The sequence below is a fragment of the Struthio camelus genome, chromosome 3 (assembly GCF_040807025.1).
Source record: "Struthio camelus isolate bStrCam1 chromosome 3, bStrCam1.hap1, whole genome shotgun sequence".
NCBI classification, from domain to species: domain Eukaryota; kingdom Metazoa; phylum Chordata; class Aves; order Struthioniformes; family Struthionidae; genus Struthio; species Struthio camelus.
This window is the reverse complement of record NC_090944.1, coordinates 118,627,406-118,652,884: the sequence shown is the minus strand read 5'-3', so window position 1 is coordinate 118,652,884 and position 25,479 is coordinate 118,627,406. Positions and strand designations below refer to the sequence as shown.

General features: G+C 38.5%; 1 protein-coding gene across 2 annotated transcripts; it reads right to left on the bottom strand.

Moving 5' to 3' along the window:
* Positions 1-489: 489 nt before the first annotated feature.
* On the bottom strand, positions 490-24,261 carry PNPT1 (polyribonucleotide nucleotidyltransferase 1). Of its 2 annotated transcripts, none has more exons than XM_068939910.1 (29): positions 24,013-24,261; positions 22,950-23,010; positions 22,564-22,638; positions 19,516-19,621; positions 18,437-18,486; positions 17,750-17,813; positions 17,621-17,668; positions 16,761-16,874; positions 16,306-16,492; positions 15,729-15,780; positions 15,339-15,396; positions 15,087-15,183; positions 14,887-14,989; positions 13,304-13,374; positions 11,366-11,402; positions 10,609-10,675; positions 10,429-10,518; positions 9,704-9,757; positions 9,483-9,592; positions 8,358-8,429; positions 8,198-8,261; positions 6,476-6,559; positions 5,895-5,978; positions 4,614-4,720; positions 4,452-4,507; positions 3,823-3,901; positions 2,493-2,540; positions 1,974-2,132; positions 490-1,195 (listed from the first exon to the last, which is right to left on the bottom strand). In XM_068939910.1, exons 1-28 carry the CDS (start codon positions 24,231-24,233, stop codon positions 1,977-1,979), a joined length of 2,415 nt encoding a protein of 804 aa, XP_068796011.1. In that variant the 5' UTR covers positions 24,234-24,261; the 3' UTR covers positions 490-1,195; positions 1,974-1,976. The 2 variants fall into 2 exon arrangements, with proteins under 2 accessions (XP_068796011.1, XP_009667329.1); XM_009669034.2 differs by lacking the exon at positions 24,013-24,261 and adding an exon at positions 23,630-23,932.
* Between the last annotated feature and the right edge of the window lie 1,218 nt (positions 24,262-25,479).

The window sequence follows — 25,479 nt, the reverse complement described above, 5'->3', positions numbered from 1 at the left end:
AGCAAGGACAGTAGAGTTCTTACTAAGAAATACCAGAATAGAGTGCTCAAAGATGATGACAAGACTGTTAGGGAAAACTTTTTCAGTCCTATATGATGAAAAAAGAAAGACAACTACAAAGAAGTAGGCCAGTCATTTTTTTCTTTAATATTTTAACTTTGAATAAAAAAAGGCAAAACAACTCTTACTATACATTCACATCTCTCCTCTCCCAAAAGTTTGGGTTTTCTGTCAGGAGGTCCAGAGCCCACTTGCCATCAGGTGAGAACTTGATTTCCTTATTAGGCCTCTCTACAAATTTGGGAACATGAGAAGGAATACCTCCTTGATTTTGAAAGTCCACCCCTCACAGTAGAAAAAACAAGTAATTCTGGTGAGCCCCTGGAAAACATTTTGATGTCTAAAAGAGACTGGTGAACCCACTGATAGAACATAATCAAATAGAAGAATTTTGACACTCAACGAGGAGATTTGGGGGAGGGGAAAATGTATCATATCCAGTGTTTATTACAAAACAATTATTTTAATCCTAGTTTTTTATTATATATTTTAAAATTCAGTGCTAATGATCCCAGAATAAATGATCAGGTTTCAGCCAGGTTCTTTGTTTTGTCCTCCTTTTGCTCAGATCTTCTAGCATCATTGCAGTCAGAATACTGACAGTTATTGATGGATTTATCTGAAACAGTACCAGTCATGTTAAAGGTGATACTTCTTGTAAGTTTTTACCTTTTGCTCAGCCTTTCCATCGTGTACACTGAAATGCCAGTAACGCTTTCGCCGGCCACGTGTGCCTTTCAACTCCTCTCATATCTCATCAGTCGAGTATATGGGACAATTCCTTCTCCAAGGAAACAACTGCTAAATAGTTCTCTCTCATTTTTGCAATTTTATTTTGAGATGGTAACAAGAGGAACCTTAAGCATTGAAATGCATTTAAAAAATAAATAATCTGCTCTCCGGTCTATACAATTCCATGTTCTTAGATCCTCACCCACGCTAACGCACGCTATGCAAGATAAGAGCACTGTTTTTTTTTTTTTTTTTTAAGGTTTTTGTCTGTTTGAAGACTTTGAAGTTCTACATCACCTTTAAGCGTGAATAGCTTCTCTTTTAAAAACATGACTCACTATCATCCATCTGCAGATTCTAGTGAAGATCGCTTATATTTCCATGAACTATTAGGCCTTTTCCCCTGAAAGAGAAAAAGTACTCTGTAAGAAACTTTTTACATCAAAGATATCAAATTCAGAAACATTTCTTTAAAATTCACTGAAGAAAGTTTATTTCTGAATTTCTTCCAGTGTTCTGATTTATTCCTAGAACATTGCCACAGATTTTCCTAAGTTATCATTGGTAAGTAGCAATTCCATTTGCCAAATTTGCTGCATAATTTCTCTTAATTTTACGATCGGACACCTTGCTGTTTTAGTGGCTTCCTAAGGGGGACAAAAAAGGAGTACAATAGATTTGGGAAAGTTTAAAGCCAACTTAAATCAAATGTTCCTACAATCGAACGTCTGTTAGGGAGACTAGTTCTAGAGAACAGCTTTGGGCATTCCAGTAACGGACTCAGAAATTTCCAAAAAGCAGCTTATTTTTTCTTTTCCCTTCCCATGCTGTTCCACCTGCTTCCCCCATTCTTTTTTTTCCTCTTTTATATAGAGGAGGGAAAAAAGAGAGAATGCTTACATAGATGCTTCAGGTTAGCAAATAAGTTTGTTCTGGAGAAAATACACTGTTTAGGATGCCTGAAAGAGTCAAGGCATTTGAACCCATTTTATAATATCGAGCTCTTTACAACTACAACATAGGAAACAGCAGTTCCTAATTTAATGATATGATAACTGGCAAGCAGTATTTGTACACCCCCGAAGTGTAACTGCACAATATATTTAAAAAGTGATAAAATTCTCTACAGTAGTTGCCAAAGTGCAGTGCCGAGTGGTATAAAGTGGTTTCTACGGCCTTACCAGTCACTGGGATGAACTAGATGACTGTGGAACTGTACCTCCCATGACAATGCTATTTTTGTCAGTAAGGGTCTTGAGCACAGTTGTGGCTGGTGACTGAAGAATTTTACGGGAAAGCCGCATTCTACCATCAGTTGGGTCACGTCCAAAGTACTTAACCTGTTAAGAAAACATACCACTCTCAGACCACCACAGTTTTGTTAAACTACTGTATAAGAATGATAAATCTAAAGAGCAGGAAATAGCATTTTCCTTCATTTTTTTTGACACCAAAAAATCATAAACGATATGCACTATTTAGCCTGTATTGCTCAGTCAAGTCAGTTTGGTGCATGTATAGTAAGAGATATTAAATAAATAAAATTCTGTTGATTTGAAGTGATCATGTGTTTAACTAGCACAGAGGGAATACGATATGACAAAATATTTCCTTCATAAACACAAAATTAAAAATTCACTCAAACACTAGAATATAAGCGGCGGTTTGTTAGCAATTTAAGGTTCAAAAGAAACAAATACCTGAATTTCTTGGCCAACTTCTAATCCCAGGGCACTAGGATGTTTAATCTAGAACACAGTATTTTTCAGAAAGTTTTATTTAAGCGTAAATGAATATATATATAAGCATGTAATATATATAAGCGTATAATGGAATATTCCAACTAGATCACATAATTTAATCTGTTAAAAATATACCTATAGAATCACGCTTGCTTTTGCATTACATTATGGTGAACGGCAAATGTGAAATGCCAAAAATACCAGTAGCTGTAAAGGAAACATTCTTTCAGTTACAGCTAATCCAAATTACCATTTTGTAAATAAGCAAGGTAGGACTTCTGCCTTGAGACAGCTCATCAATCTGAGATTGACAAAAACTTCTTAAGTAAAAAAAAGTATTTCTATTCACTGTGCAAAGTTGTTGTTGTTATGAGCACACAGACAACGAACCAGAAAACATCAACAGAGGCCAGAAACTACTAATATCTGTTAGGAGAGGCAGCCAGGAGGATCAAGAACGAAGCGCGGACACATTTTCCTCACAAACGAAGCAGGAGGTAAGCTTCTCAGTGACATACCGTGCCTGGGACTTTTGACTGACTTTGCTACCCACTACGCCAAGAAATAAGACCATCAGTACATCTATTTATTGGTTGTTACCATGCCAAGAGACTGCAACAGGAATTTAATTAATAGCTCACGTATATAAAGTACACTATCAAAAACGCAACTGTCAATTTGCTATTAAATCACCGTTAAAACCTACTACATCTGCCTCTGTCAAAATCCAGTTTTTACTTCCTCAAGTCACTCCATGTTTTCCTGCCAACAATGCATGCACATACTTTCCCAGCACCCAGTCAATCCTTTCTTCAGTGCTTGCCTCTGTCGCTAATCTGAATTTTTCCTAGCAGTTTATGGCAACAGGTTTTCAAGAACAGAATAAAACTCAAGCCCATACAGTTTTCTTCATGCTACGTTTCAGACAACTATAGATGGACCAAAATGGCTAAACACAGACTAATGAACAACTGGGTAATATATGTTACATATCGGAGGATATTACAGACCTAAAGAACTTGATGATGCGCATAAAAGCATTGATAGTAGGCCTGTAGCTAGCATACAGACAGAGCCACATGCCCCCCTAAGCACAGGGTAAGCAAAGGTTAAACAAGAAGTGAGGTGCTGCTAATCTACTAAAGCTTTTAACATGAAAATGGACTCTAGAACGCCAGCATGTTTGTTATAGCTAATGCAGACTATGTTTAACGAGAATTGATTAAAAATAAATAAAAGAAATTTGGCTTAAAAGTCTCTAGTTTAGCATTGTTTAAACATGCGTTACCTTTCTTTGATCAAGTTGTGAATTATGAAGCAACACTGGTGTCATGTTTGGATACAATTTTACCATTACTCCAGAATCTCTGCAACAGAAAACAGCATGCTTATTTCAAAGTACATCAACAGATGTCTGTAGGTAGCTTATTCTGCATGTTGACCCCAAAGCAAGTATTTGTAATATTTGCTCAACAAAATTTTACTCATCACTAAATCCTCTAAACAACCATAAGATGTCTACACATTTATCCTCAATTGAACAGAAATTACTTATTTCAGGAGGGCACATTTCAAATAAACAGAACATCCAAAAATGCAGGTAATCTCAATCCAATATATGCCCTTGCAATAGAGTGAAAAGCAAAATCCCACCATATCTCTAAGACACAAACGTGAAAAAGCCTTAAATTTTAGGGACGTTCTGATACAGCAAAAATAAAGAGCTTCATTAAAGAAAGAGAATAGTATTTTCCAAAGAGAAAATATCAGGAATGATGCAGGTGCCACAATGTCACCAGCATGAGTTTGACATCCTATTATAAAAAGTTATTTTTACAAAATATGTATGTATCAAGAATATATCTACATAAAGAAATACTTCCTAGTTCTACCTCAAGCTCAGAGCACTTTTCATACCTAATTTCAGTTATTGTGGCTGTATAGACTGCACCAAATTCCAGGCTAAGTTCTTGCTGTAGGGGAGAGGGGGGGGGGGGAAAAAAAAAAAAAAAGAAAACTGTAAGACACAAATTCACAAAACGCAAACAGAGAAGGCTAACAGCAAAAGTCTGTCCTTACATCATCTTTGCAGATTTCACGGATAAATTCTCTTGCTTCATGCATAGCACTAGGTGTTGGAGCGAACACAGAATACGTCTCTTCATCCAGCTGACTTAGTGTTACACCTTAGAAAAAGGATTTATTTAATGAAAGGATTTAGATGCACATTGCTACTGTTTCAGCAAGCAGAAAATTCACATCCACACTAAAGACTTGCACAGGGCAAAATGATTTAGCGCAGATCCACTAAGCTCTCAGATTCCTAATCGTTTCAAATATTCTTCTTTGGATTAGGCATTGGACAGCTTTATATATAATTTGTATAGAAGCCATTTTACAGCTATGCTTGCCAAATAACCGGACAAACTTGTGCTCCACATGGAAACTTTCACATTTGCAAAATTGTTTGTTATGATCCTGTAAGGACAGAGAAAATTCTGGAACAATTCAGGTTTTTAAGAATCAGTTTTGTTTTTTACAAGTGTATTCCATATAGATTTTAATAAAACGATAGCTTTCATTAACAGGTAACGGCAACTAAAACGTTTCAGAGTCAGAAACCTTATTGCATGGTCAAATTCTTTGTGCCTCTAGACTAGTTTTCAGGCCAACAGACCCCATATTGCTTGCAACCAAAGAGAGGTAAGATCTACACTTAAACACGTTCATAGCGGATCAGACTTGCTTGACATCACCTCTTCTTCAACATTATACGGAGGATTGTCCCCAGATGCACCATTAATTCTCTCTTCCACAAGCCCTGAAAACCTTATAATCTGCACCAAACTTCTGGAAATTCCCACTGCAAAATAACCCACAAGTACTTCTACAAAGAGAATCTATGCAACCAAGTGCTGAAGTGAGCCCTACCTAATCCTTCAAAACATACATAAATCAAAAAAACAGTAAAGACTCAGGTTTTACTTAACATTGGAAGAGCTAAACAGACAAGGCTGAACACAAATACTATTATCCAGTCTGAAGCATAAAGCAAGAATTAAAAAAGGACCTAGTTTTCTTAGTTCTTCCTTTCTACTTATTAGGACGTTGTCATTGAACCGCAAATGCCAATTCTACAGACGATGGTCTACAAAAGAGTTTGGAATGTTTAAGTTTGGCTACTTCTAGATTCTGAAAAGGCATAAAGGTAGCATTAAGATTCAGTAATAGTTGTGCTAATACCACCCGTGCTATCAAGATCCACTAATTAACATTACACACTAGTAATTTCCATACAGCGAAGAGAAGCTAACATAACACTAGCAGGATAGGATATTACAGGTAGCGAGAATGCCTTACCTGTCTGCGCTTGAAGTTTTTTCAAATTGTATGCCCCAGGACCAACAAATTGTAACCTTTTTGATAATGGAACATGGATGGTTTCTGAAAGAACACGTAAAGATACTCTGAAATGCTGACTACAGCAGTTTTGAAAACTAGAACAAAAACTAAATTGCATTCATTTAGGTTTTAATTTTCTACGGCTAACTGTATTATCTGCTAAACACCGATTAAAACTATATTTAAGAACTGAAATAAATGCAAGCAAAGAACACAACTATTTGGAGGAGCGTAAATTCCCTTAAACCATACCATTATGGACAAGTATACCTATCCCGATTCAGTGGGAGTTTCACATGACTCTTCAGTTTAGTTCTGCTTTCCACTATATAGTGAAACGGTGCAATACTGCCTTTCAGGGTAACAAAGAACAAAACTTCGTCTCAAAAATCCTAAAGAAGAAGTAACCCGAAGCAGGGATGGGAACGGGAAAGAACATATACCAGACATTCACTGGAAAAGCTGTCTTAATCAGCAGCTTATTGCTAAAAGGTAACTGAGAGAGACATCAATTCACATCAACGAACAAGTAGCATTACCTACAACAGGTCCACTTTCTTTTCTGTTAGGTCTGGGTTTTGCCAGTGTTTGGTTCATGATTTGTAAAATCTCTCTCTTTGCAGCTGTGGGGGGGGAAGGCAGAGAGGAGGAGGAGGGAGAAAAGAACAATTTTGTGCAAGATGAAAATAAAAATATATTTATGTTGTTTCCATGATAAAGTAGATGAGGATCCATTCTTAAAATCTGCCTCCTGCCTAACTTGACAATTCATTACAGTAAACTAATGCATTTTCAGGTAGCACACCTTTGTTGCAGTATATCATTCTGCTCCATGTGTACTAATCCTTTGCCTGCAGCATATTTATAGATTATATGCAGCTGTCTAGAATTATACTGAAGCATAGAAATGTGTGCTATTATTTAAATAAATCAAAGAGCACTGATAAGAGCAACGGTGTGCAACTTTGATTAGTTATGCTACGCTGGCCTGTAACTTTAGCTGCTCTGCTTAAAGCAATACACCCTTCAATTGGAAGCAATAGTTCCTGTATTTTAATAAGCGTTTTCCTATTAAAATCTTGCTAAGTTACAATCCAGTTGAAAATATTCTCTTAGAACTAGTTAAACCCTTATTAATGCTTGTAGCTTCATCTTTTCACATAGCTCTGGAAAACGTTAGCGGTACATGTTAGAATATTTACAGCAGTAAATTTCAGCATGAAACATACCTGAAATTATGGTAAATGAGAAACAGTTCGTTGCTCTTTTTATAACATCCTTTTTACTCCTACACATCACCTTTTCGATTAAATATATCTAATAGCACGTTTGTGTGCTAGTCTAAACACATTTCAGTGTTTTAACACTTTACATATATAACAGCAACAGGTGCCTCTTTCCTCTCCCAACTTCACTAGTTAAAGGCAATCTAGAGTTTCTATGCGTAAAGCTGCATTTCAGCCTGTGTTATTCATAGAGTATCTAGCTGCTACATCTTAGCCATGCTGATCTTAACCTCCCTGAGACGATGGAAAGGACTTTTATTTAACGCCCGAGAACTCTCTGCCACATAGACATTTAACAAACGGCCAGAAATTGCTTCGACGAGTTAGTTTAGAGCTTATTTTTTAATAGTCAACTTATTTTACTGCTTTTTTATTGCACAGCAAAGAGCAAACCTTTCTTCCCACCTCATCACATACGGTTTGAATACAGCATGATGAAAATTTTATAAGTGATGTGGCTTAGTGATATCATACTTGTTTACTGCAGTCAACTTCAAAATACCGAATACAAGTGTTTCGTCATATATTCCTTCACCCCAATGTCATTATTTTGTATTAGTAGGTTTTTTTCTCAGTTAGCTATGCCATTAACTTTATCGCATTTTTCAAAACGAATTACACATTGCACTAAATTGGTGACCCTTAGTACCACACCTTTTACATGTGTCATTTTTTCTTCCCTTTTAATAAAAAAAAGGGATCTCAAGGAACAGCAGGCATTTTCAATGACATTAGGTATGACAACACGGCAGTTAAGCGTGCTGGGAACGGCCAGACTTTTTGGAGACTGAGCGCTCTCTTCTGACTATTTATTTTGTATGAAGTGCCTATATTGAAATATAACATACAACATTCAAATCATCCTAGTTTTCAGAAGATAGCAGCTTTTTTACAATAGGAGAACAACAAAATTATTATTTTAATACAATTTATAATTTAATATAATAAAACGGGTGCAAATAAACACGGGCATACCTGTGGCTTGCTGAATAGCTTCCATTACAATTTTTACTGGTATTCCTGGTAGTTTTAGGTCAGCCTAATGTGAGAAGAATTAAATGACATCAATATGTAAAGAAAGCTTTTTAGGGGAATTCTCTAAGTTTCATTTTAAGGAGATTTACTGTTACGATACCTGCAAGGCAGTTATTCCTTTATTAGTTCCAGCCATTTTGAAATCCATATCACCATAGTAATCTTCAATTCCCTGCCAGGACAGATAGAAAGAAAACAAATGGGAATAACTTTACGCTAGCATCACATCGTACTAAAAGTAAATCCTATGTTTCAATAGGCCACAGAATAATTTTGCAGGCTTGGAATCACTTCCAATACTCCAATGTTTTTCTTTAGCCTTATTTCACTGTACCTAGGCAACCTCGTGCCTTTCTCTCCCTATATTCTCACAGCTTTTGTGGACTAGTTTTTGAACAACAAATCCACAGTTAATTTGCCATAATCAACAGCTGTCAATGGAAGAAGGAGCAGCAGCATGACAATGTGCATTTATCCCAGCAACTTAGCCCACTGCTCGTTCTCTCCTCTATACATTGAGGCTTATTTTTGTTTTTGTAAAGTGTTTTATAAGACTGGACAGTGATGTAGAGCAAGAAAACAAGGAAAGGTTCTTTTTGCTTACTTTAAAATCGGAATAGTCTCCTCATCTAGTTCACCACCGAACTCCACAAACAACTGAACTGGTACAGCTAAGAAGGCAACACTGAGACAAGAATATGCAGAGAAAGGACAAAGCCCATTTGTAACAGCACTGCCTCTAGCACCCTAACCCGCTTTCTGCCATAGCTACACACACACATACACAGAGAGCTAAGTTCTTCAGTAGATACTTGGAATGTATTTTCTTGCTACGGTGAAGACAAGCGTAAGCCTCACTAACACCCTGTCATTCAAATGATTAGACGCAAAATGCAGCAAATGAAACTAAAGTATTCAGGAGCTATAAATCCCTTTCTTTCAAGCAGAAAAGACAAAATTAATTGGAAATAGAGTTTACGACAGCTTAAAAGAAGGGACTGAGTAATGACACAAAACTAAGACGCGTGACTGAACATCCAATAAAGATTTTTTCAAATAATGGAGGAAGTTGGGGAACAAAACAGGGAAGACAAAACCACTCAGTATTTCCAGTAGTGTATGTTCCAGAATTAACTGAATAAACAGTGTTGCAAAAGAAGGCCATAGGGGCTGCTTTATAGGATTAAGCAGCAATAAAAACAACAACTCTGCTAGAAACACTCACCAGGATGTCTGTCAGCAAACGATAATCCTCAAGATCACCATTTTTTTCCAGATTGCTTTTGGTAACAAGGCCTATTGCTACACCTGCCACTGCACTGGATACTGGAACTCCTAATAGTGGTAATTAAAAAAAACATTTTTATAACCTTTAGTCATTCCCAAATTTATAACCCGTTAACACAAAATATAATTTATCCTCTGCAAAAGTTTCACATTCTGTACCTGCGTCCATTAATGCCAAACTTCCACCACACGCAGATGCCATTGAGGAGGATCCTATGGCGTTAGAACGCAGGGGAGAAAGTGATCAGAAACTTCTGAAACAAAACTTGCTAGTGATATTCCTTCAGTGACGGTTTGAAAGTTAAACCTTGCTGCTAGCCAGAAGATACCGTGCAGCAATACGCATGTTACTATAAGGTAATTACATTTTGCCAGAAAGCTTCCGAAGCAGAACTATTTTTAACATGAAATAGGTAAAACAGTTTGAATCTTTCATGGTAGTGATACCAAAAAATCTCACCAAATATCATGATTAACATTAAATATTCTGGAAAAGGAAGCAGGGAGCTACAAATGGGACTCCTTCCCTTTCTTCACTAATCTCTTCTCCCAGCCATCTGATCTCAACTGCAGTGGTTAAAAAAAAAATGGGATCTGACCTCAAAGAACTCTGCCACACAGGGGAACCTGTAACGTAAGTGTCACAGAGATCGGTCCTTCCTCCATCTCTTCTGTTCAGGTTCCCCTCCCCAGGGCAGATGTGGGAAAAGATTATATTATCCTTCTCCTGAAGCCCATGGATCCTCAGTTGATTACATATACATTGAAGTTAAATTTTAAAGCCAGCTGGCAAGAGATCCAGGCACACCTGACTAAGAATTAAAAACTAATAAATAATAGACTTTGTCTCTAGCACTAGGTTAAAAGTAAGGAAGTCATAATACCATTTGACTCCAAAACTTCAGAAGTAACTCGTATTGTGAATGGGAAATGCTGGGGAATAACTGGTTTCAAAGCTCTCTCTGCAAGTGCACCTGTTTAAAAATACAAAGTGATCCATAAATAAAAACAATCAGATGAAATATTAAAACCGAAAGCACTAAACTTCTCTAGTCTTAACTTACCATGTCCAAGTTCTCTTCTATTCACACCAGTAACTTTGCCAATCTCATTAGTTGCATAAGGAGGAAACTATGAAGAAAAAAATTTGTATACAGAAAATTTACTAGTATTTTTTTCGCTTTAAAAATCTTTGAATTTTCAGGCATCTCAAGGAAACACAGAATAAAAAATATCCATCACTTGCAAATGAAGATACAGCTTAGGTAATATTTAGTAAATGCTTTAATTCCACAGAACAAGAGAGGATAAAGCAGTTCCAAGGCAACTGAGAAAAAAGACAACAGGCTTACTCCAATTAAAACTTGTCAAATCAAGTATCAGAAAACTTTGTGTTTCTGTCATTCAGATAATGCCTATTGCCTGAATGAAATACTTCAGGCAAGCTCAAAAAGCTGAGAGAATAGTGATGCAAAAGCACTTATTTAATATTGGTTTAGCATGCTATCTGAACATATTAGAAGAGTTTATTAAAATTAACAGAGCAGGTATAATCTTTCCTTCAGTACTAACCTATCCTTAGCAATAAGGAGAAAACCCAATGTTATTAAAAAGGCTGTATGAAACGGCAACTTACGAATTACTTAATGCTTTTTAGAAAATCAGGGCTTTGGTTTATAAGCTGCAGCATAAATACACACATGAACTAGCATTAGTAAATTGCAGCAAATCATCTAGAGATCTTCAGAAGTGACCAGTTTTGGCTTTAAAGAAGACATTAAGCATCACGCAGAAAGCTGTGACACACAGTAAAACTCTCACCTCATAATGCAGCATGAAGTTCTTATCTTTTACTCCACTATCAAATAAAAATAAGACCAGTCAAAAAAGAACAACAATCGGTCTTGCATGTAATATGTAATACGGTTATATCGAATTATGCATACAAAGAGAGCAACTACAAACAGTGAATCAACAGCTTTGCTGATTACCCATATTTTTTCCCAATGTTTTTTGTAGTATATGATTTTAAAAACATAGTTTACAAAGAAACAAGTGTCACACTTGAATTGTAGCCATTTAAACAGCTTCCCTAGATAGAACAGGCCCTATCAGTACTTTATGGTGATTCTGGTACACCAAAAGGAAGAGAGACAAGCTTAAAGATCAGCAGCATCCTTACATAGGGAGAACTGCACACCCTGCAGTAAGCACGCAGCCACCTAAGCACTCAGACGGAAAACTCAAAGTCTCTGTAACCACAAGACAGCTCTTGATTAACAAACAATAAACCGCCCTGTGCTCAAAAAAAGTTCTCTAAGAGTCAAGTCTTGTGGTGCTTGACAATAAATACAAGAAGCTAATCTATGTATTTATTAAAAAAAAGGTGCTTCAAATCAAGACTCGCATTTAATTCTATACACAGGCCATCTATCTCTTATTCAAGAAGCATCCTACTGATCACTAATTTAAAACTAATTTCTAACACAAACTAATTTCCAAGAACAACAAAATTAGAGAAGATGGACAAATGTTTTGGCATAGAGGTGCTTAACTAAAGTAAAGCTGATACACTGATATGTAAAAGCTCCCGAATTGGTGACATGAGATCACTGAACTGCAGCTTTAAAGGGATGGAATTTACCTTCCCCAACAAGTTAGCTGTCAGCAGTAAAAAAAAAAAAAAATAATAGTACGAGGACTTCCTTGCTACAATGTAAGTTAAGTTTTCATTATTCCATTAAAAGAGAACGCAAACAATTTTTTCACCATCTCAATATTTTTCTTTTGAGACAGAAACAGAAATTTACACAGGCTGATTCAGCTGGGGAAAAGAAGAAATTCATCTGCTCACTTTATTTTTTGTTTGAACCAAACTTGCCAGCTAGAATCACTGCTTACTGAAGACAAAGCTGCACTCCATGGATTGTGTAGATGCACTCTATGCAGCAAAACTGCACTAACACGTAAAATACAGATGAAATGAGTAGAATACGTATCAAGTTGCAAACGTGGTGATAAATTCTTGGAACAAAGAGAACCAACTTCTGAGAGTCATTTCCTTTAAAGAGCCTTGACATACGTACACAGTGTTATAGATTTAAGTTCAGTGTACCCTGGAGAAGAGAAGACTCAGAGGCGATCTCATGAATGTGTACAAGTATCTGAAGGGGGAGTGTCAAGAGGATGAGGCCAGCCTCTTCTCCGTGGTGCCCAGCAACAGGACAAGAGGCAATGGGCACAAACTGAACCACAGGAAGTTCCATCTGAACCTGAGAAAAAACTTCTTCACTGTGAGGGTGACAGAGCATTGGAACAGGTTGCCCCGAGAGGTAGTGGAGTCTCCTTCCCTGGAGATATTCAAAAGCCGTCTGGATGTGATCCTGGGCAATATGCTCTAGGTGACCCTGCTTGAGCAGGGAGGTTGGACTAGATGATCTCCAGAGGTCCCTTCCAACCTAAACCATTCTGTGATTCTGTATTCTCTCTCTCTCTCAAAACCAGACTGGACATTATTCCGAACATTCTCCAATTTCAAATTTGTGTCTATAGAATTAACGTCAGCTCAACTAAAAGCAACTGCCAAGATGTTTTGAACATGGGCCACTTACTTCAAAGCCTAATTCGATGCATTTTTCAGTGCTCATGAATTCCTATGTTCATATTCAAGGAAGTTTTAAGAAACGTATGTAAATGCCCACCCCTCCTCTTTTTTTTTTTTTTTTAAATGTTGATAAAACACTAGAAAAATACACATACCTCACAGCTGTTGAGATAAGGTCTGATTTCACGCTTGATTCTAATGAGTCAAATGTAACTGTACAGAGAACCTAGAATAAAAAGGGAGAGCGAAAATATACTGTTCTGCAACACTTTCCTGTTTCATGACTTCTCAGACTGGTAATGACGAGTCAAAAAGAATGATTTCAGCAACAAGTATGGTACTATCATCTATCAAATCTCCAAACTTTTTTTTGTTCCTTTTTTTCCCCCTCCTTTTTTTTTTTTTTTTTTACATCATACAAAATGATTCATAATTCATAAAGATTATAAACCTTACAAGCGCTCACATTTAAAAAAAATAAACAAATCAAAAAATAAACTTATTGCTTTCCGACCTGTTAGGAGCCTGGAACACCAGTAACAGTTTCTTCCTAAAGAAATTGATTTACCTCATTTAAGGGCCAAACCCAGCCCCAACAACGTGTGAAAGGGCAAGACTGCTCTGTGACATGGACTCACAGCATGTGCTAGTCTCAGTGGGGTAAGCAGGGGACAACCGTTAGCTTAACTGAGGAATAAATCAGTCTTTGCAGCTATCTATGTACCCTCTGATGAGTTAGAGCAATAGCCGACAGTCTTCTAGCAAAAAGACCTACAAAAAAAGTAGATTCAAGACCAGATCTTGAATACAGTCTTAATACATGCCATCCAACATCAGAAACAGACTCTCACACTTTTGGGAAGGAAGAAGAAGAAAATATCACTAATCTGATTTCATGTTTTATTTTCCTTCTGACCGCTGGTTACACATCTTTGAATGCATGAAGTGCCTTTTAAAAGAAGATTTATCATCTCACATGCACAATTTATCATTGCCATATATAGCAACAGCTCTGAGAAAGCAGATGCTAAAAAGTTAATCGAGGTGCCCATATAACGCTATTCATCTTCAGAACAGCATATTCTACGTTAAAAGTTTGTGTCTTTTGTCTCAACAAATGTCTTTTTAACATAAAAACCTAAAATCTGCATAGAGGGATAAAGAAGATACTATTTTGGACTTTTAAACTATTTTGGACTTTTTAAACAACCAATTTCACTGTAAGCCATCCTGAATTAGAAAGCCTTCTTCTCAAAACAAAATCAATCCCTCCCAAAACAAAAAATCCCAAACAAACAATCCCCCCCCCACCCAAACCTGACAACACAAACCCTTCCCTCCAAACACCTCCTCTTCCCCCGTCAAGAGACGACCAAAAAAAAAAAAAATCAAACCCATGAACCTAAACAAAACAAGGAGAATACTTAAGCTTCACACTTTGGTTAACAGACATTCTTCAGAAAGCCTGAAGATACAGTTTCGCTTATCAGTCTCTTTCTGGGCACATATGCTTATAATGTTATCCTGACATCTTTCCTGTCCACATAGCAAGCAGCTAAGTTTTGCCTAAGGTCTTAAGGGACCAGACATTTTTCACTCCCCAGTACAAGCGACTGTTTTCTAGCCTTTATTATTTGAACGCATAAGAAAAAGGAATTTTCAGTTTTTCGCAAGAAAAATACAAATCTGCCTGCTTTTAATAATTATGTTTAAGAGTTCTGATGTTTAAAAACATTACCTGTGTTTGACCTCTCTGAAATAACGCTGATCCATGAAGCATCTTAAACATGCTCACTTCACATCTAATATCTCTGATGGAAGTCAAATCTCTTCCATCACACCTAAAGTTACGAGGACAAATTATGAGATCAAAGAAACTATAGTCCTGAATAAAACGTTGTCCAAAATAATTTTTTAGTAGGGGTATGATGTACTTACCTTCTATATTCATTCAGAATAAGATTTCTAAAAATATCCTTTGAAACCACATTAAAAGATTCCATGATTTCATAAGGCTCAGCCTCTGGAAATTTTTCTGGATATAAAAAACAAATTGGAATTAAAGCTGGAAAATGAACTTCATACAGCTTTTACTAAAATAATATGGCCAACAAAGAACAAACTGTAAACCTAAATATTGCTAGTTCAGTTTAAGCACTTCTTAAATATTAAGAAAAAGGAAAACAATACCTTTCAAATGTTCTTCTGTTTCAAGCCTTATTTTGTTAATTGCTTCATCTCTAGAAATCTAGAACATAAGATTTGCAACCAGTTAACTCTGCAGGGCAGATTTTTTTTTTTTTTTTAATTCTGCAAAACTCAAGGAATAGGACTTCCACACAGCTTCTGACAAAGAGCAATAACGAGCTGCAACAGGTATTGTTTTGGTAGATAGGAAAGGAAAGAATTTACCAACATTTATTATTGCTATTGTACATACAATATGCAGAGCCCAAGAGAAGTTTTTATTAACTTTAGCTTTAAAAAAAAAAAAATCTTACTACAGCTTCATTACGATATTAATTAAATAATATTCTAATCGATTTTTTTAAAAAATATAGTACTTACGATAGTACTTACTTTATCGTGGCTGGAATCTGTGAATACTGCGTAGATCTTGTTAAAAGCAAGTCTTTTGGAAGAAGAGACAGAATTTTTGAAAATGCACAGCTTAAAGAACAATTTATTTTGAGAACTATGGTTTTTTTTTCCATTAGCATTATTAAATACCAGGCTCTGACTTTTTAGACATTACTACTGCCAACTGTCCTTCAAGCCTGCTGCCTGCTCCACACCACCTCCCTGTGGTTATTACTTCCACAGCAAAACTCATACAAGCCAGTGTATCCTGGCTCCTCTTGCCACCACTCCACAGGAACACCGTATTAACTTACGGTATTTTCAGGCTACTTTTTTTGCCCTGTATTTCTCACTAGGCATAAAAAGAGCTGAAGGCTGTGTTCCTAGCTTTCTCTGAAAAAAGTTGTAAGAAACCCTAAACGTTCAAAACACACTCTGTTTTCTTCAAATAAACAAAACAATTACAAAAGCATCTGATCACAGATCATTAAATTCCTGACTTAACAAGAGTTAACTGAGAAAGCATTCTCACTCACTTTAAAACAGTTTAAATCCAAGTTACTTTTTCTGAACTTACTTTTTAGCACATTCCACAATCTCTTCAGGAGGAACAAATAACTTCTGAACAGTTCTCTTGACAACACCTCGTTCCTTCACTAGCTGTTGAATTCCCTGAATTATTTGCTGGGTATGTTTCACACCTACTTTGATGGCATGACAGAAATCTTGTTGCAGTATATTCTCAGCTGTTGCTTCCAACATAACTATTAATGGCAAGTTAAAAATTAAGTGAATTACTATTATATTTTTCAGTAGCAATCTGTTATTCAACCAAGGAAATAAAGATTAATATCATACAGCATAAATATAATAGAATTTAATTTACCTAACCAAAAAAATGCTTCACCATTATTGCTTACACCTACCATTGAGCAAAGACACAAATTTCAATCACTAAAAACATCTGTAAAGAGGTACCTACTTCATTTTTAAACTAAACAGGCAACAGCTTTTCATAATTAACCTACTTACCAACTTGATTTTGTGGGGCTCCAGCAACAACTAAATTTAAAGTGCTAGACGACAATTGTTTTCGAGTTGGATTGATAACAGTTTCTCCATCAACCAGTCCTACCCTTACTGCACCTACAAAGACATTCCAGAAACTTATTTTCGCAGTAATATGGAAGTACTTTTTAAGTATCATTTTACTTTGAAAGTTATACTTCTAAAAGCAATAATGAAAGATAAGAATTTGCTTTGAAATATTAGCCTATTATTTATACATTAAAAACAAATCTGTAAGACAAAATAAAGTATACTTGACTGTTTTTTAATTGGGTAATACTGTATACAGTGTCTTAAATTTGTTTTTTTAGTTATTTGAGCATAGGTTTTCTAGAAATAAGGCAGGGGAAGAAAAATACAACTAAATAGTTTTTCTCTGCTAGATAGTTCCTCTTCCCATAAAATATTCATAGTGACATAAAGCTCTTGGGTTCCTAGAAGAAAAATGATCTTATTCAGCCACTTTCTATGCAATGACCTTCAAGACTAAGCTTCTTCAAAAATCTGAGAACTTAAGGAAGCCCTTAGGGAAAAAAAAATTTTTTTGTAAACCCTTACATTACTGATCTGTATATAAGATCACTAATTCTAGGTTAAAAAACCTCACACAAGTGCATTTGGTCCAGAAAATATAATGCTTTCCAGTGCAATAATTCCATGCAGCTTAAAAATGATTTCCACTACTTTAAACAAAAATTAGCGGCCCTTAGATTCATAAATGCTTTAAAAAAAAAAAAAAGGAAAAAAAAGAAAAAAAAAGTGAACTGTACCCTAATTCTTTCATTATGTTTAAGTCGTTCATCATTCCAAAATACTTAACTTACCAATAGGACCATTCCATGGGATATCAGATAACGCAAGTGCGGCAGAAGCTAGAACGAAGAAATAAAAAACTGTATTAAAAAATACAATTATTTTAAATTACAAACAATAATTTTTAACAGCCTTCTTACCTCCATTAATTGCCAGGACATCAGGATCATTGACACCATCTACTGCTAAAAGATTACAAAGGATCTGGCATAAGATAAAAGACAATGAATAATTTTGAGCCACAAATTTTTAGTAAGCCTCAATACAAAGCTAAGGGAAATAAATATAGCATTCCTCATATTTATACACAAACTTATACTACAAACGGAAAATTTCTTCAGGTATTTAAACAAGAAAGCTCATAAAACAAAAATAAACACCCCCCCCCCCCCACACACACACTATTCAGACATTCAAAACTAAAGCAGAATATATATTCTTCAAGACTTTTTAAGTCTCATGAATGCTTCCAGTTAAGATAAAGAGAACAGAAGGATGCCTGATTATGTATAGCTCCTGTGAATTTTTGAAGACTTTCCTTAGTATTAAGCCTTTTCTTTCCTCCATTGTACAGAAAATATGATTGTGTGCACTGTACAAAATTTGAAAACTAGCACACGATAAAATTACTTTGAGACCAGGAAACTACAAACAGAAATGCAGAATTACGTTGTCATACTGGTTTTCAAAATGTACACCCCATCCTGGATGCTAATGACAACTGCTTTTCTTAAAAGAGCACCTTCATCATGTGTTATTTTCACTGGACATGCCCAAGTTCTCCATTCTAAAGGTAGCTACAGTTAAGGACACCGAGCATGACCTACCTGCGTATCGTAAAAGTAGCCTACTGGAAAGAGCGGTCTAATTGACCTATCTGTAAAAGAAATATTAAACGTGTAAGAAGTATTCAGTTTTCAGTAGTCAATGTTCGGTTCATCTTATTAAAAACACCACAAGATTATAAAGAAGCTGACAACATGGTTTAAATAAAAAGCCCAAACAAACAAAAAAGAAAAGGCTGAGAATCCAGAGAGAAATTTAGCTTGAAATATAGTCAACTATAAAACACAGCACTCAGAGGAAAACAGGCGTAGGGGTGCAGATATCCACTGTCATAGAGAATAATCTTCCATGTTTTACGATACAAATAGTCTAGAAATATTATTTGACCAGAAATGTCTTCAATGAAGAGACATGAGACAGTCCTCAAACCGAAAAGCATACAAGGAAAAGCAACAAAAGCAAGTATGTTCGACATGTTGCATTACTTCCGCGATATCTAGATTTTCTTTTATTTCATTCTGTAGTGTACTAATACAACTCTGTAGAGTAGCCCTCTTGCAGATTGGACTCTCAGGACTTGCAGATTGTTCCTTGCCCTCTTTTCATTGCTGCCTTAAAATGCTGATGTACATGACATCAATTGTATATAAACGATGACTTTCAAGGTATTATCTCATTTATGAAACAGTTTTCAACCACAATTGAAATGACTTTTCAAACAGGATCAAGAGGAAGACAATGAGCATGTACCAGTCAATAAGTCTATCTCTTTGCATTTCAGAATTTAGTTTGGTTGTCTTTTCCACCTCTCCTGACAGATGCGCAACTACAGAGGTTAACATCTCATAAGGATGAGATCTTAGAAACAATAATCTCAACAAAGGTGACTAGATGCATACAGCCTCAGCTCATTTATTATTTTTAAGAATCAATCCTGATACACTTTAACAAGCAACAGCAAGCACGTTTTCTTCTGGCATTCCGGCAAATGCTATCAATTCTGTAAACAACAGTTATACATTACTACTCCTTGTAATATCCTCACAAATGTTTGATAAAATAATTTAAAAAATATATATATATATATCTTAAACCATTTTATTTAAATGTTTTGGCCCACCTATTACTCTGCTGGTAAGAATTTCCTTATCAGTGGAACCAAGTTCTCTTCTTAGATAGTTTGTAGGAATTCTTCCTGCTGCAGCAGCTTTCTGACGATAGTCAACCTTTCAAGAATAAAACAGAGATTCCCAAAGAAAACAGATCACTAATTTCATAGACATAGGAACATTCAGGTCAGAAGGGACACCTCCGACGATCCCTAGTCCAACCTCCTGCTCAGAGCAAGGTCCATACTGAATTCAGACAGTGTTACTCAGGGCTTTGTCAAGTTAGACCTTAAGAACCTCCAAGGATGGAGACTGCATAACCTCTTCGAACAACTTGTTCCAATGCTTAATTATCATCACTCTTAAAAAATGTTTTCCTTATATTCAACTGGCACTTTTCAACTTGTATCCTGTTGTCTCTCATCCTCCTGCTGTGTACACCTGTGACGGGCCTGGCTCTGCCTTCTCAGTAACTTCCTCATAGGTACTGGCAGGCTACTATTAGATCCCCACCAAAGTCTTCTCTTCTCCTGGCTGAACAAACCCAGCTCCCTCAGCCTCTTCTCACAGCACAAGTGCTGCAGCCCCCAAGAGTCTCAGATGCCCTTCACTGAACTCCAATTTACTCATCTCTTCTTGCCAGGAGGCCCAAAATAGGGCACAGAATTACAGATGTAGTCTAGTGAGTACTGAGTAAAGGAGAACAATCACTTCCCATGCTACACTGGCCAGGCTCCAATCGATACAGCCCCCAACACAGCACCCTGCATTTGTCTGTACAGAATTTCACGAGGTTCCTGCCGGCCCATTCCTCCAGCCTCTCTAGCTCACTTGGAAGAGCACAACTGGTTTTGAGCATATTGACTGCATCCCCCAGTTTGGTGTCATCTGCAAACTTGATGAGCATGAATTCCAGGTTACTGATAAAAGTGTTAAATGGACTATGCCCCAGGATAGACCTCTTGGGGAATTCCACTTTTAATTGGTTTTCAGGTAGACTGTGAGTTGTTAACCATTACCTTTTCAGCCTCGTAATCCAATCAGTTTCTCACCCATTTAGACTATAACGTATGAACTTGGGATGGTGGGGTAAACTGTTGAAAACCCTGCTATAAATCGAAGCTGACAACATCCATTGCTCATCCTTCATCTACAGATCTATTCGTTTTATCGTAACAAGGCAAGCAAGTTGGTCAGGCATAATTTATTGTGCAGGCTATTCCCAATCACATTCTCTTCCACGTGCCCTCAAACGCCTTCCGAAAGGCATTTCCCAGGATCATCATTTCCCATGATTTTCTAAGGGACTGAGATGTGGCTGACCAGTCTGTAGCTGCGAAGACTGTCACTACTGCCTTTTCTGAAAACGGATGCACATTTGCCTCTTCCAGCCCCACCAGTCTCCACGAACTTTCAAAATCATAGAGAATGGCTACGCTCTGACCTCAGGTCAAGATTTCTCAAGAGCTACCCGCACAGATCCTCTTCCACTATTTGTACTTCCTCTCCTCCCTGTACCCTGTCTCTAGGTGCAGGGGCCTGGGAGACATTGTCTGCAAAGACAGAGACAAAGGCACTGTTATCTCAAACTTATCTATGTCCACTTTTCATCTAATTGCCCATTCCATTCAGAAGTAAGCCCACATTTTCCTTGTTTTTTTTTTTTCTTTCAATACTAATACATCAACAGAAGCTCTTCACATTGCTTTTGACATCCACTACCAGTTTCAGCTCTAGTTGAGCTTTGACTTTTCTAACCTCATCCCTGGATGTCTGGGCAGTATTCTAAATACTACCTTTTTGCATTGGAGCCGAGTCATCAGCTGGTCTTCTGATACATCTACTCACTTTCCTGAGTATCAGGATAGATTGTTCTTGGGCTTGGAGAAGCTCCCACTAGAAGACCTGTTGTCAGCTCTCTTGAGCTACTTTGTCTGTCAGAGCTGCCTGAATAACTTAAGATCTGCTGTTCTTAAGTATAAGTCAAAGGCTTATACTCTGTGACTTGCCTTCCTCACTTCGCTCACCGTTTTGAGCTCCACTACTTCCCGGTAGCAACAGCTAAGATCGTCACTTGTTACCACATCCCTGACCAATTTATTCTTGTTCACGAGTAGCAGATCCAGGAGAACATCACCCTTTCTTGGCCTACATAACACCTGGGTTAAGAAGTCATCCCTGACACTCTCCAGAAATTTCCTCAATTGCCATGCTCCACTATGGTGCCCTTAAAGTAGATGTCACAGAAGCTGATGTCCCCCATAACACCCTAGGGCCCTGCAGTCTGGAGACTTCCTTAAGTCGTCTTAAGATGTCTTCGCTCACTCCTTCATTCCACAACAAACTTCAACCATAACGTCACCTGTACCGGCCTCTCCTCTGATTCACACCCACAAGCCCCCAGTCGCCCTGCTGCCGCTTCCAAAACACTCCATACATTTGATCTGCTCCTTCACGTAAAGGCAATCACTCCACAGCTGCCTGTCTTCACTAAAGAGCCTGTAGAAACCCATTACGGAACTTCAGCCACACCAGCTATCTCACCATGAATCAGTTATTCCAATATCATAAACCTGTATCCAGATGCAGAACTCTAGCTCTCTGTTATATCCATGAAGTTATAACTAAGAAACGGCTTTGCAATACTTCCAAATAAATAAATCAGTATAGGTGGCAGCAATGCATTTTTTTTTTTTGTAATTTACTTCAATCTAAACGTAACTAGTACCTGTTAACTCCAAAATTCTGCTTCCACGCTATCAATTACACTCACGGGCACAAACTGAAATACAGGAAATTGCGTCTAAACATATGCGGGGTTTTTTTTGTTTCTTTTTTACTGTGAGAGCGGTTGAACATTGGAACAGATTAGCCAGAGAAGCTGTAAAGTCTCCATCCTCAGAGACATTCAAAATCTGACTGAACATAGTCCTGGGCAACCTGCTCTAGCTGAGCCTGCTTTGAACAGAGGGGTTGGACTGGACAATCTCCAGAGATCCCTTTTAACCTCAGTTATTCTGTGAGGATCTACGAAAACAAATTGTGCCATTAATACTTACCACTAATGGCATAAATTGAGATGGAGAAGGCTTTGTTTTACTGACTGCTGTGACCATCACCGCTGTGTCACCTAGCTGGATTAACAAAATAAAAATAAAAAAATTGAAGTTACTTGCAACCAAAGGTTTATTTTAAGTTCTACACTTATCAATAAATTAAACCTCCAGTTCAGAGCATTCTCTGCAGAAAGGCAACCACATAAATCTGTGCTTCACAACAGTTTTTTCAAAAAGATTTTTTCATGCAAAATAGACAGCTATACCTTCATTAGGGACTGATTTGCATTTCAGGCCCTACATCCCTTTAATAGGCTCTGATGTCTCAGTAATTTTAAGATACAGAAATTTTAAAGTTGCACCAATTTTTCTGAATATATATGTTTTACCTGAACAACAGCAGATCCATCAGCAAACCTAGCAAGTTTTCCAGAGGACAATTCCATTTTCCTGTTAAAAATAAATAATCCATTACTGACGGTAAATCCAGACCATTTTACCAATAACTCCTGCATTCAGCTACAGCATCTATATTAAAGGATGTTGGCTACATTTAACGTCAGATATAAACATTCTTATTAGCTATGGAAATTGGAACTCTGTGAACACAAGAGACTAAATGCCCTTACTTTAATGTAATTTTGCCTCAAAATTCCTGTTTCTTTCACCTTGGAGCAAAGCATTTCAGGCACACTGGCTTCCAGGTCCACTCTAAGTCATACATCTCCATGACTACCATCAGTACCAGGAAGTCAGTGACTATGAGGTACCCAGCAGATGAAAACCCATTTATGTCACAGCAATGAAAGCGCTGTCTAGATTTAAAAAAAAAAAAAAATGCTGCAGTACATTAGAAGCTGACAGATGAAAACCTCTTTATATCAGATGTCAGCTAGAATCGTATCAGTGACTCGAGGCAAATGCTTTACCTCACATTGGAAGATGAATGACCTTCCTGTTCTAACTGATTTTTAGAGCCTTGCTACTAGAAAATACATATATATGCTAAAAAAAAAAAGAATCACAACAGCGAACCCGCACAAGAAAACAGAAACTGCATTTCACACACCCGCAAAACACGTTTTCCCACCACAACTAGAGAACTACTGCAGACTACGTTCTCCTCCAGGCCTGAAAGAGAAATACATCTGTTCTTCATTGACTGCAGAAACAGAGCACAGGAATTTAAGTGACAGCTTCCCTCGGCCCGTGCTGCCTCCGGCGCCGCCGGATGCCGAGGACAGCCCTTTCCACCGAGCCCAAGGGCCATGGGGGCCTGGCTGCAATATCAAGGCTTCCTCCTCCTAACCGCGAGTGAAAAAACAACTTTTCAGCCGGCGCCGCAGCTCTTCCTCAGAGAGAGGGCAGCCCCGGACACCTCGCGGGGACGCCGTGCCTCGGCGCACCTCTTCCCCCGCCCCACTGCCCCCGCCGCCCCGGGGAGCCCCTCACCTGCCCCCCACCTCCACCGTCACCGTCCGGCCGGGCCCGGCCTCCCCGGCGGCGGCGGCGACGCCGCGGGCGGGCACCAGCCGCGGCAGCCAGCCATCCGGCGGCAGCAGCAGCAGCCGCCGCCACCGCCCCGCGGCGCTGCGGCGCACACTGGCCCCGCCGCCAACGGCCCCAACGGCCAAACCGCCGAGGGCAGCGCGGCGGCAACTGGTGGCGGCCATCGCGCGAGCGGGCGAGCGAGGGTGGGCGAGGCGGGTGTCACGCCAATGGCCGCCTCCTCGTAAAGCGCCATCCGATTGGCTCTCGGTCGTGCCGGGGGGGCGGGCTGTCGGGCAACAAGATCGGAGCGGATTGGCTCCTGTGCCCGGTGGGTTAGTTTCGATTCCGCGAGGCCAGCGCGTACCCGCACCCTCTAGCGGAGCACGGCCTGGCGACGGCGGCCGCGAAGGGACGGGCGGCTCAGGGCGCGCTCACGTCACGCGTCGCGTCGGGAGCGTCCGTTGGGCGGGGGGGGGGGGGGGAGGGCCGGTGGCGGTACCGTGGCTTCTTCTGGCCGTGGTGGCGTCGCTCTGCGGCTTAGGGGTTTTTTTTTTTTTTAAAAAAAACCAAACTTTGAAAGTTCAGGATTTGTAATATAACCTCCTGACTCTCTCTGGTGCTTAATCTCGCAGCGGCGTTAAGCGCTGACCCGGTGGCAGGGGGTCTGGGCTGGGCCCGGGTGGCTCCCCGCCACGCGCGGGGCCTGCCCTGCGCGCAGCCCCCCAGGCCTCAGTGTCCTCCTCCCCCGGGCAAAAACAGTCATACTTGAGCTTCGCTTAAACCAGCAATGTCAAAATACAGCGAAAGTGCAAGAGGAAGGTCACAACAGTTAGGGCTGCGTATCACGAGCAGTTACAATACTTGTGCAGCTGCGCGCCCAGTGTGTTGCGTTTTTGGGGGGGCGTTTCTTGCATTAATTACTCTTTGGGCGGTTAAATTATTGCTCGGTCGTATAATACGAAAGAGAGAATTACTTTGTGTGAACGTGAATGAAAAGTAACGTGAGCGTAGAGGTCTGATCACACCAACGGTGAGATCCATGCAGGATTAAATTAAAACAAATGGTCTAAATTCGTCTGTCATCTGGAGTTAACGAGGATTTAAGTTTGGGGAAGAGTTCATAAATAATTTAATGTAGTTTATTACTAGTTTTGTTCTAATGCTATTTTGATACTGTTTGTGGGTTACAAATCTTTTCTGTGTTTTCTTTATAGGATTTTTCTGTTAAAGCTGTATTTATAAAAACCAGATTCATTGGCTGGGAGAACAGTCCAAGTAATAATTTTTCTTCTGTGCCAACATGTTTCTTATCTTTTGGCAAGAGAGAAATCAAGACGAGTGATCCAGAAACTTGGCCTGGGCAAAAGAACTTAACTCCATCCAGATTCAGAATTCACGGGTGCAGTTTTATTTTGGTGCAGAAATATA